We start from the raw sequence: 12585 nt of genomic DNA on the forward strand, positions 1-12585 counted from the left end.
ACACTGCAGATGTCACTCGCTGCGTTGGCTTCGCCCCAACTAACAGTTTTTTTTTTACAGTGAAAACGTAGCTGAATCACAGCTGCGCTAGCTATGCTGGATCTCCACTCGATTACCAAACCCCCACTCTCAATACTGGCGGGGTGTCTGCGAGAAAGCACTCCCAATGGGGCAATACACACAACCCCTTGAATTTCCAGCTGTTCCACATTGTCAGTCGAACACAGGAATGCCCCTGCCAGGCTTAGTGAAAGCAGTCCCGGCTGGCAAAGTAAGTACAAATGTCACTATATTGACTGTGTACCCATCAGACAACCGTGAAACTAATTTTCCTTTGACTTTCAGATTTCCTTTAAACTGTAGATGGGCGCTGTTTCTTTATTACTCACAGTTCCTTTCAAACGTTCTTCTGCAAATATCCTGAGCGTGTTGAGGTCCTTCTCATAAGTACTTCTCCATCCCGTCGATCGTCGCCAGTGTAGAAACGTGGTAGCAGTCACACTTACGGCAGGGATACAGGACAATCAGTGTGTGTGAACCAGAGTGGTTTATTGAGAGAAATAACAAACAGAGGACCCCAGCCACAGCTGTGATCGCCCATCCGCTCCGTCAGGGCTCCGCGCAGGGAGCTCACCTTAGAACGTTGGCTGCTGTCACATTCTAATGACTCACGGCGGCACAGCCCATCCGCACATTATCAAAGGGGTATGTGGTACAGGAAAAGATCCCCCCGAGGCGGAGGATACCACACCCCACTTTTGCAATACCATACTGCCAAACCTAGAAGGGCAGTATAAAGAAACATTTCTCATGATTGCTGGAGTATCACTCAGCCTCCTGGTCTGTGAAATATTTAACTTTTGGCTACTAAGGTCATAAAATTGGCAATGTTTTAAAAAATAGTGAGTTAATATTTGACAAATAGTAGGTATTCAGGAAGAAAAAAAACACACAAAACCAGTTTTTTTGAGGAGGGAGAATTCTTGCTACCAACATATACATTTCAAAATAGTCCCTCACAAAAGTTTGTTTTGGAGATAGTAAAGGGTTAGGAAAAGGACAATCTTTATTACTGCATGCAGTTGTAAGATTTATAAACCTTGCAAAACATTACCAGCAAAATTCTAATTTGTGGACTGCAAGGACCTGACAGTCCTTATCTCCCGTCACATTTGGAGAGCCTGTGGGCGGTGGCCTGGTAATCTACATTTGTGTATCCGACCCGGACTATTCCTTTTTAGAGAAGAGCCTGAAAACCTAAAGGAATGTTCATAATTCTCTGAAGAAGCCATCGTGGTCGGATTTTCACCCTGTCTCTCACACTTGTTTCTTTTCCAGATCCAGGAGGATGCCAGCCTCTGTGGGGACGAGCCCTTGGTATCATCGGTAACAGTTGAGTTGAGCAAGGAGACGCTGGATACCATGTTGGACGGGCTGGGGAGGATACGAGACCAACTGTCTGCTGTAGCGAACAAGTGATGGAACGCAGAAAGGTTAATGTAAATAAAGGACATTTTTGCATCCCTTATCTCCCAAGATTTCTTTTTTCCTATCTACAGAGAAGATCTGCCGATGAAAGGCAATGGTATCCTCATACTTGTTAATGACATGCACAGAAAAATCAAAAATTATTGGTGATTGGTTTTTAAAAAGTTCATTAAGGAAAATGGGATTAAAAATGGGGTTAAATTTTCCATGTGATACCATGTAGGAAATCTAGAACTGCCACTGGACCATTTTTCCTCTTGTTCCGCCCCTCAGATCCTGTCCTCTGATTGTGCCATATGGTACTACCCAAGCCCCTGACTCTAAGGCTGTTCCAGATCCTGGCACAGTAAAGCTCTTTACCCCATGACCGCATCCTGGCGTGATATGGTCTGTGGTCCTCTTCCAGGCAATAGTTCTGCTATTGCTTCCGGGCCTACCTCAGCGTCACCTTTCATACAGTACCGTAAGTACAGAGAGTGTCTTGGTTTCCAGCGTTCTCTGTCTGTCAGTTTTCGCGAGCAGTCATCCAAAATGGTAGTATTCAAATGAATTCACAGAGGAATAGGATACGCTACTTTCAAGTCTCTAGGAATGTATCTCGGCATTAAAAATTCCCTTCTGATAATTTGTCTTAATTATATTGTCACATTAGTTCTGCTGCAGCAAGGCTTATTTCTCTTTTCTTCAAAAAACTAAGCCTCTAAGGATGGAAAGACTTCAAAATAAAGGGAAGATAGTAAATTAATTTCAAAATAAAGGTAAAATAAACCCTACATTAAGTGATAGATATGGTGTTCTATAAACCAGTTATAATCTACATATCAACCTGATCTAGATACAGTCACCTGATAATTTACAGGCCGGGGCTAGAGCCAATTATAAGAATATTATTATATTGTTTAAATTATGCATTTTACTACCATGTTAATTACCTTTGAAAAAGTGAGCTTTGTTTTTTACATAATTTTTTTTAGTATTTCTCATAGACAGCAAACATGGTGAATGGCTTCACAACCATTTATACTAGTGGATGGTGAAACCTCGAAAAATGGGAACAAGGATAAGACCATTTTTTAAAGCATATAGCGAAGGTGAAGAACCAAGGTGAACATCTGGAAATAAAATATATATATATATATATATATATATTATTACATTTAGTTCCTGGTGGTTTGAACCATACATGGGAAGATCTAGATCCATGTTTTCCCCAAAGTGTGTGCAGCCACCTGTCTTTAAAATAAAATTCATAGCAAACAAGGGCCAAATGAAATATAGATTACTATAGATCAAATCACTAATGATCGCTGTTATTCAGGAGTATTACAAAGCAAGTGGATGAGAGATAAGCTACTCATGCATATGTAAATAGCCCTAATACCCAAGTCGTTCTGTGCGCTAATAGGAGAATTTGAAATGAAGGAGGTCATATCTTTTATTTAAAAAGAAAAAATGTCAACGGTAAGTAGAATGTGCGTCAAAGCTGTGCTGAAGGGACTTGGTGCAGAAGAAAAATATATTCTGGCGAAAGGGAAGAAGGGGAAGGAAAATGAGCTAGATACATTTAATTAAATAGACCACAAGGACAACCGCAAGGAGGAACTTATGAAAAGAAGTTTGGGAACGAATAGAAAAGAACAGAGATATACACAATAAATGTTACAGATGTGATAGCAATGAACATTTAGCCTTAAGCAAAAAACGTCCTACAGTATCACAGAAATGTTTTGATTATGCGAAAATTGGGCACTATTTAGGAATATTTAAATACTAACAAAACCATTCAGGTGAATGTGTGACAGATAAGAAAGATTATTCATCTAAGTCTAGTACGTCAGATAAAAAAATATGTGTGCGGAGCATAAATGAACATGTATTGAGCACAGGTGGATGATCGGAAACAAGATTGTGTGTAACATAAGTATTATAGGGCAGTGAATTTGAGTATTGTTGGTGACTCAGGGTCTCCATATAAAATAGTAAATGAGGAGGTGTGTAGAGATACATTTTAAAACAAGTTAGGATAAGAGTTGTCTCCCTAAAATATTAGACCAAAAGGTTTTTCAGGAGAAGAAATAAAAATGATAGGATTTTGACTATAAATGTTTGATTTTAACTATAAACAACCTGAATCTAAGGTATATGTTGCACAGTTGGAACCTTGCTTTTAAAGCAAAATTAATTAAAGGGAACTAGTCATCATTTTGATTCCAAACAGCACAGAATAGACCTTGTGTGAAGATCAGTTATTTGACAAAAACTGATTAAGGAATTTCCTATGATATTTTGAGTGAAAATAGTGGAAAAAGAAGACTTTTCCAATAACATAATATTGAAGGTAATAGCCCAACCTTAAATACACATAGTGAAGTATGAACTTCTGGTAATTCGAAAGGAAGTAGCAGAGGAACTGGACATATTGCAGAGAGAAGGAATTATAGTAACATCCAAATGGATATCTCGCTTTGTGGTGGCTTGACTAGATGGTGGCAGAGTGAGATTGTGTGTAGATCTCCAACTTTTATATTATAACATACTTCTGTACAGGTTTCGGCTGCCAAAAATGAATTTATTGTTGGTGATGATAAGGGGAATAAAACAGTACTCCCGGATTGACCTTTTGTCTACATACCACCCAATGTTATTACCTAGAAAGTGCTGTAGATTAACCATGTTCGTAACCCCTATATGGAGTTTTCAATTTAATAGGATGCCACTTGTGTTGGCCTCAGCCACCTCAGCAGTATTTCTCAGACCAATGCACACGATTTTTAAGGGCAAAGACGGTGTCTTGTTTTTCAAAGACATCATCTTTTGATTGGGTAAATCAAAAGAGGAACATGACAGATTATTGAAAAAGTATTGTAGAAGTTAAGGATTAAATGAAGAGAATAAGAATGTAAGTTTGTGTTGAGTAACGTGACTGATATTGACCATGTAGTAGGAAGTCAGACCAAGTCAAAATTTGATTGGGCAGTAAGGAACACCCCCCTCCATTGAATAAAGACAGTGCAAGGGCTTTCTCAGAGTTGGTAGCGTAGTATTTCACGTTTGTGTACACATTAGCATGAAAAGCCGTAAAGCTAAAGAATAGAGTTACATTTTGCTGCTGAACGGAATGTCAAGTTAAATTTCAAAACGTAAACTATTATGTTTGTAAGGCAAGTCATACTCCATGGTTTTGATACAGAGCTCAATAGCATAGTAACAACTGATGAGAGTGGAAAAGAAATATGATCAGTGCAGACCCAATATGTAGAGGAAGAAAATTAAGCTGTGAATGTATTTGCATTCTGTTCATTGACACCACCGGGAGAGTAATATTCCATTATTGAAAGGGAAACTATAGCATATTTTTGTGGACTAAAATGTTTTCGCATTTTATCTGCGATTTACAAATGATAGTAGCTGGTTGGGTTGCTCTGCGCTTCATCACTTTGTACACGGTTTTCAATTAAGTCTTAGGAATTCAACTACACTGTTAGCTATGTACAGAAGTTAAAGTATGGTGGAAAATGTTCAGTGTAGAATACTTTCTTTATAAAAGAGGAACCAATACCTGGACGTGATGATTGTTGTGTTATCCTAATAAGGAGCAAAGAAGTGTGGGTCATTGGACAGGACTAATTGGAAAAAGGATGGGAGGTACTGACCGTGTAAGGACCGTGTATTGGATAAGGGGCCAGACAAACCGTTTATAGAGCATGGATCAATGTCGTTCTGGGAGATATAAAAATTAACATTAGATATTGTAGTTCATTTGGGTGGTGGAAAATGTATTCCAAAGAAGGATTACGAGACAAAGTGATAAATATATGTCCCAGACGACACCTAGTAATTCTTTAAACCCTGAAAAAATAAAAGGGCGGTATTGGTGGCCGGATGGAGATATGGTTATATAAAAAGAGTCAAGAATTGGGTGGAATGTAATAAGTGTAATAAATCACAAGTAATATTAAAACAATCATGTTGCGTAAGAAGCCCTAGAATGTCCTGGGAAACACTAGTTATTGATCGTTATGGGTCCAATGGAGACTGAGCAAGATGAATGGAGATATAGAATTGTTTTGGTCGATAGGTTTGGTAAATGGCTCTAAGTGGAAGTTGTCACAGGCGTTGATATTGATATGCATGTACAGTGTAGATGTGTCAATTTTTAAGAGAAAGTCATCCCAAGTGACTCTCTTTAGGTCCGAAAATATTGCGGATATTTAACGAGGAATGGTACTAAACATAAACATGTGTATTTGTAAAGCGCACGTTTACCTGCAGGCATCTTGGCGCTGAATAACATTAACCACTACTGTCTGTCATGAAAGTGGTAATGGAGCACTATAACTATTCAACCAAGTTATTAAGTGATCAGTACAATTAGAAGGGTTAACAAGAACAATTAGAAGAATAACTGCCAAAAAAATGGTCTTATACACAGTGTGGGACTATAGGATATAGTCATTTTGAATACAAAACCAAATATGGTGTATCATGCTTAATGTTATCGCAAAGGGATGTGACATCCAGTAAAACAACACACTGAAGAAATTCTACTTGGACATTGCCTAAATTCAATAATTAAGTCATTTTTATTTTTTTGTACCAAAAAGGTATTCCAAAAACGGAGCAACTCAAAATAACAAATTTGCTTATTTAATTTTTATAGATGAAAAAATAGTATCCAAAAAAGTAAAAAACAATATCATACAGTTACCCTATACATGCCCCTCACAAGGTTAAACACTACAACATCACTCCTCTCTTCTAAAAAACATAAATACAATACATCTGACACAATTAAGAATGAAAAGCAAAGGAAGTCAGTCCGAGGGTCTAGAGGATCATGTTTGGAGGGAACGTATGGAGGAGCCCCTTTCATCTAACTCGGTAACTGGAGTGAAAAGTCAGTCATTCATTTTCAAGAACTAGGAATGAATTGTCTGATGGACTGGATCTTCACACACTGAACGTAAAGACTGCTATGTGTTATCGCGCAAGAAGAATAAAGCTTTGATGTGGGCTGCGAGTACAGAGTACCAACCTTTATGATTTCACTGGACCCGTTTTGAAAGGGTCCTTGAAGATATAACAGGTTGCTGCAGTACCCTTTAACTAGGTAACCCTCATCAAGTTCTGCGGATGAGCCCCGAAAATGAGTTAAGCGACAGATCAGAAGCTCCATAGGGCAATACAAATGTGTGATCTAGGAATATGAAAACATAAGGAGGGCATTGTATCTTCGATACATGATAGTCTATGCCGTTTGTGAGAAGTTGGCCTGATAGGTAGTGTTTCCAATTCTGGAACCACTGGTTATCAGTCCAAACAAACCCCAAAGATGTCAGGTTGTAAGTCAACCTTGTAGACAAGCTATCCTAGTGGTAGCATGGACTAAGCAGCCTTAAAGGCTTAACTTAAGAGGTCGTGTTAAGCGAGCTTGTTTTACCACATACAATCCTGTAATCAAATGAAAGGACACCACACAAGTATATATTATAAAAATATATGTATTTATTTCTAAATTACTCCCCAGTACTTTTTATGAGGAAAGGGGCACAAGCGTTAAATCAAAAGCACTGTTACACATATAAAGTTGCACGTTTATGGATGAGGGCGGGTGGCCACTCAGACCATATATCAAAAAAAGTGGTATAAGTAACACTTTACGAACAATGGTTAGGCCTAGGGCCTAGAGATTCGCTGGGAGCAGTCAGGACAAGCAATGAAGAAGTCGGGAGTAGCCCACAGGAGACGGGTGCAGCACGGAAAGTGCGGCGCGCACCAATGCACTGTCAATGGTGCGTAAAAGTCAGTTAAAGTGAATTAAAAGATACTTCCGCTGAACCTAGGAACACAAAACTTTAGACACAGACCCTAGAGGTGTGTACCAGTGTAAAGACACCGGCGTTGCAAAGTTACCTCACCCACAGGCCGTGGGTGCACAGGGTCGAAGTGGCGTCGGGTTCTGTCACGCAGGTTCTTGGTGCTTGGAGCTGTTGCAGCTGCAGGCGCTGTGAAGCAGAAGTGTCCGGTGCGATCCAAGGGTGGATCGAAGTAGAAAAGTACCTGAAAGCAGAGGGGACAGAGTCTGGGCCACTCAGCAGTGACCAGGGTGGAACCAGGACGGAACCAGGCAATGTCGGGCGCAATCAGGCAGTTGTCGATAGGCTTCTCTCCGCTGTCACGTGGGCTCTGGGGCATCTGCGACGTCCAGGAGCGGGTCACGATCTGTCCCACGTAGGCTCTCGCCGTCAGCACCGTCGGCTTGAAGATTGTAGCAAACAGCACTTGGCAAAAGCAATCCACGCGGAACCGGGAGATTGCTTATCACTCGAACCAGGAGGGTCAGAGTGGGTGCTCCTTTTCACAGGAGCTGGTGCAGATCTGGAGCAACCAGAAAAGCAAGTCGGATTTCAAGGTTCGTCGGCACAGGGGCCACAAGCCAGCTGGCAAGTGACCGGGCCAACGCGTCGAGCGCACACAAGCAGAAGGGCCCCACGCAGCACTCAGCGAGTGTGGAGGGGTGAGCTTTGGTGCAAGTGGAGCTCGGGGCTGGGGCTTCTCAAACCCCGGTGTACAGCTTCGAGGGTCACTCGTGGGCCGCACGGTCAGCGTCTCGTGGCCTTTTCAAGATGGCGTGCCCCACGCTTCCGGTCGCCTCCACGGGTCTCAGCTCTGCAGGGACTGTGGATCGGGCAGGTAGAAGGCAGGCAAGCTTGATCTCGTCGATCTCTGTCGCTCGAGTTCCGGCGGGAACTGCAACAAAGCAAGGGTCGAGGGCTGGATGGTGCCTGTTTGCACAGGGTGGTCACTCCTTGACCACAAGGGAGATTCTTCAGTCTTCTCACGTCGTGTAGAAAGTCGAAGGGTCCAGATTTCGTTTCTTATGTTTCTTCAGGATGATCTGAGTTGCATTGGCACTGCTCCCCCTCTTATTCCAATCTGAGGGGTGGATCTCCTGCTAGGTCCCTCCCCTATGGGTGGGACCAGGAAGGGGGGTGGTTACACCCCCTTTCCTTTGTCCAGGTCTCACTGGAGCTGGGGCTGGGCTGCCCCAGAACCGGTTTGACCGGATTATGCAAGGGGAAGCCTTGAGCTCCCCAGGCACTGTCTGGTTTCATTCAAACCTCCCTGCTACAATCCACTATCTCCTGTCTGGGGTGGTGTCACACCTCCCTGTGACAGGAAATCCTTTGTCCAGGCCTCCTCTGCTGAGTTTTGGTCAGCAGCAGGAGGTCAGACATGTGTCTGTGGCAGAAGCATCCATTTTGTGGATCTGAGGCTCTTTTAAAAATCAACCGCGTTTTAGCAAAAGTAACATGTCGTCCCCTCTAGAGGGGTGGAATGCTACCCCCGTCGCCAGGACTGACGAGGGGGTAGTATTCCAAATCGTATGACACCTTACACGACATGTTTTGATAAAGCCAAACCAAAGTTGACATATAACCGCGAGGATTATAATGCACTTAATAATATATGATTTGGCATTATCCCGGAACAGCTAAGGGAATTGGTCCCGACAGCTGCAGACAGGCTCAGCTCATGCTAGAGTACCATCTCACATTAAACCACGCACTCTGCCTTCAGGATTGTTAAGGCCTGCCATAGGAGTGGCTCACAAGTTTATATGTGTCCAGATAGGTTTAGATATAGGCATACTATATCTAAGCAAGGGGTGATTACACCACCTTGCCCCAGCTGAGTGATCAGCCAGTTGTGTCAATTTTAGATAGCCAGCCAGGGGTGGCAAAAGATATGCTGCAGCCCCTGGTAGGCCTTGGATGCACCTATGCCCTGGGCACCTATAGTGCTCTGTACAGGGGCTGGTAAGGTGACCCAAGCCAATCTAGTTATGCACCTAGGGTACATGGAATCCATTTTACAGAGATAGCAGATAGCCTGGGGCCCTGATTAGCAGGGAACCAGGCCAACTAAGTCGAAAACCAGCTAAACACAAGGCAAAAAATCTGGGGTAACCATAGTCAGGTAGCCACCTTCCTACATAACCCCCCCCCAAACGAAAGGAGATAAGGCTATCCTTGGCCAGGTAAGCCTATATTGCCTGAGTGGCCATATAAGGAAGTACCTGCACTAGCATGGGTACCCCCTGTCTCATGGTCCACTAAGCAGTCCCTCACCCTAGGGGTATTAGAGGGTCTCCACCATAGGGAATCACTACCTTGGGTGTGTTTATGCAAAGTTAAAGGCTGGTTTGGATATGGAGTATTGAAGTGAGGCTCCACTATTTTTGGGCTCAACTTCCTCCAATTATCTTCCACCATATGTGCCTTTCTTTCTTCAACTGAGTTGCACTGAGCTCTCAGGGTCAACCTCTGGCTACCTAAAGCTGGAGGCTGGGTCCCTCTGTTTGGCTTGCTGGAGGGACAGTTCAGGTTTGGGCCCTTTGGGTCCCAGGTTTGGCTGTGCCCAACAGAATCCATCTGTGGGAGGTCCCTAACTGTTTTTAAGGGGGCTCCCTTAGGAGTTTTTAAAGTTTTCACCTTACTAGGCCTACTAGTTTTGGTGCCCCTAATCTGTTGATGGGGGTGCTTTATTTGACAGGGGGCCCTCTGGGTCTCACTGTCCTTCTTGTCCTCTGCAGCCCTGGGCTGACTAAGGCAAGGTAGAGAGGGGCAGGTTACCTGCTCCAGACTGGATCCCACCTGAGAAGGGTCCACTGCCATCAGAGGCTCTGTCAGGCCAGGCCTAACAACCTCTGGGGCAGTTCCTTCATCAGGGGTAAGATCAGTTCCCTGAGGAGGCTGATCCTGTCCTACTGTCTGGTGAGGGGGAGATTTCTCTTCCTCCTCCATGCTCTCAGTTTGGGTGGAGTGATCCATCATTTCAGGCTTCACAACACACATATCTGTTTGAGTTTGGGCTGTGGCCATCACAGCCCCACCAACCTTTTCAGGAGGGGACTCAGTTTGGGTTTCTGCTGTTATCATAACAGCTTTGCTATTCTGGTTTCGAAGAGCTTCTGGTAAAGATGGGGCAGAGAGTTGCTCAGCCCTACCAACCTTGTCAGGAAGGACATCTTGAACGGGGGCTATAGCCAGTACAGCCCCACTAACCTTTCCATTGGAATTTACCATTCTAGAATGGATTTCCTGTTCAACCTCAGCCCAGGCTGAGATTTCCAAATCATTACCCAGTAGACAGTCTACAGGCAAGTTTGGTGACACTGCCACTCTCTTTGGGCCAATGACACCTCCCCAGCTGAGACTTACTACTGCCATGGGATGATTTGTTTGGATACCATCAATGTTTGTTACCTGGTATGTGGCACCTGGTAAAAGTTGCTTAGAGGGGACTATACAGTCAGCCACCATGGTGATGCTAGCCCCTGTGTCTCTAAAAGCTTCAACTTTCAAACCATTGATGATGGGTTCCTGTCTATATTTGCTCAAGGTATTTGGGCAAACAGAGAAGTTGGCAAACCCCATGCCAGTCTCATAGACAAGATCATTTGGGGATGGAGACCTGGATAGGCCAGGGTCCCCTTGGGCTCCAAAAGTAAACCCACCCAGATTCCTGGGTGTGCTCCCACTTCCTGGGGGATTACTGCTGACAGTAACAGGAGGTGTTGGAGCTGGCTTTGGAGGTATGTTTTCTTTATTGCCATTCTTGGGACAACAGCTGTCTGTTTTGTAATGCCCAACCTGTTTACAGGCATGGCAATAAGGCTTTTTTTCTGTTGAAGAAGTGTCTTGGGACCCACCCCCCTTCTTGGAGTTTTGGGGCCCTGGGGAAGTGTTTTCTTTACTTTTATCCCCACCCTTATCTTGAGGCTTGGTAGACTCCTTCTTCTGGTTATTGTCCTGATTCTTAGGCCTAATCCTGGTTCTGACCCACTTATCTGCCCTCTTTCCCAATTCTTGGGGAGAGGTCAAATCTGAGTCCACCAGGTGCTGGTGTAAGAGCTGGTTTTGACAATTACTAAGGATCTGCTCCCTCATAATCAAATTATACAATCCTGTGAAGTCATGTACTTTGCTGCCATTCAGCCAACCCTCCAGAGCCTTAGTTGCACAATCAACAAAATCAGTCCAGTCCTGAGTCTGTGTCTTCTGGGTATCTCTGAACTTTAACCTGTACTGTTCAGTGGTTAAGCCAAACCCATCTATCAGAACACTCTTCAGGACTTTGTAATTGCTGGCATCCTCATGTCTGACAGTGAGGAGCCTATCCCTCCCTTTCTCTGAAAAGGAGTACCATAAGATTGCTGCCCACTGTTCCTCAGGAACCTGCTGTACCATGCAGGCTCTCTCCAGAGCAGTCATCCATTTGTGGATGTCATCCCCTTCCTGATAGGGGGGCACAATCTTTGTCAGGTTTCTACTATCATAGGACCTGGGTTTCTCTTTAGGAACTTTGCTGCCACCAGTGGCATCTAAGCCACTTAATTTCTGTTCCCTAGCCAAGGTAAGTTTAGCTTGAGCTAAGGTAAGTTTAGCTTGAGCCAGAGCTACCTCCTCCCTCTCTATCTGGAGTTGGACAGCCCTCATTCTGGCCCTATGCTCTTTTCTCTGGGAGGAAGTCATTCCTCTTTGAGATTCTCTTGAGGCACTAGAAAGGTGAGAGTCCCTTGACAGAGATCTCTCCCTTCTATTACCTGGGAGAATTTGGTTATGAGATCTGGAGTGGTGCTGGCCCTCTCCATTCCCATGTAGGTCCAAGTTGGCCTGGTTAAGCCTGGCAACCTGTACCTGGTTTCCCCTCTGATCCTGATCTTCAGGCTCTTCTAAATCAGAGCCTTCCTCTTCCTCTTCCTCCTCCTCTTCTTCTTCTGGAAGATTCTCATTCTCAGGGGAGTTTATCCCTTCACCTGAATCTAAGGGAGCCTGACTCACCTTATCTAGATCATCCTTTTCTAGGAGAGCTATTAGGGAAGGAATGGTAGGGCCTCTGCCCTTTTTTAGCCCCCTGGCTGTGCACAAGGCACTCAGGTCTTTGTGGCTAAGGTTGTCATATCTGGATGTTGTCCCTATAGGATCAACTATTACAGGAGCAGAGCCTGAGGCTCTACCTGTATCAGACATGACTGCTAGTGAGGTGTAAGTGATGCACTTACCTACACTAAGTGTTTTCCTACTGTACCTT

The 12585-nt window shown here is 43.8% G+C and overlaps 1 protein-coding gene across 3 annotated transcripts in view; it reads left to right on the forward strand.

The window, feature by feature from the left end:
• Nucleotides 1–12585, forward strand: part of COMMD9 (COMM domain containing 9) — an 85282-nt gene that overhangs the window by 65740 nt on the left and 6957 nt on the right. The window contains exon 6 of one of the 3 annotated variants that reach the window (XM_086959893.1): nt 1339–1521. In XM_086959893.1, the coding sequence (XP_086816019.1) occupies nt 1339–1479 (141 nt within the window). In that variant the 3' untranslated portion in view covers nt 1480–1521. Of the gene's footprint in view, nt 1–1338; nt 1522–12585 lie in introns of those variants that run through there. The other 2 variants (XM_086959894.1, XM_086959895.1) reach the window with 2 other exon arrangements.

This window comes from Lissotriton vulgaris, chromosome 2_2 (genome assembly GCF_964263255.1).
Source record: "Lissotriton vulgaris chromosome 2_2, aLisVul1.2, whole genome shotgun sequence".
NCBI classification, from domain to species: Eukaryota; Metazoa; Chordata; class Amphibia; order Caudata; family Salamandridae; genus Lissotriton; species Lissotriton vulgaris.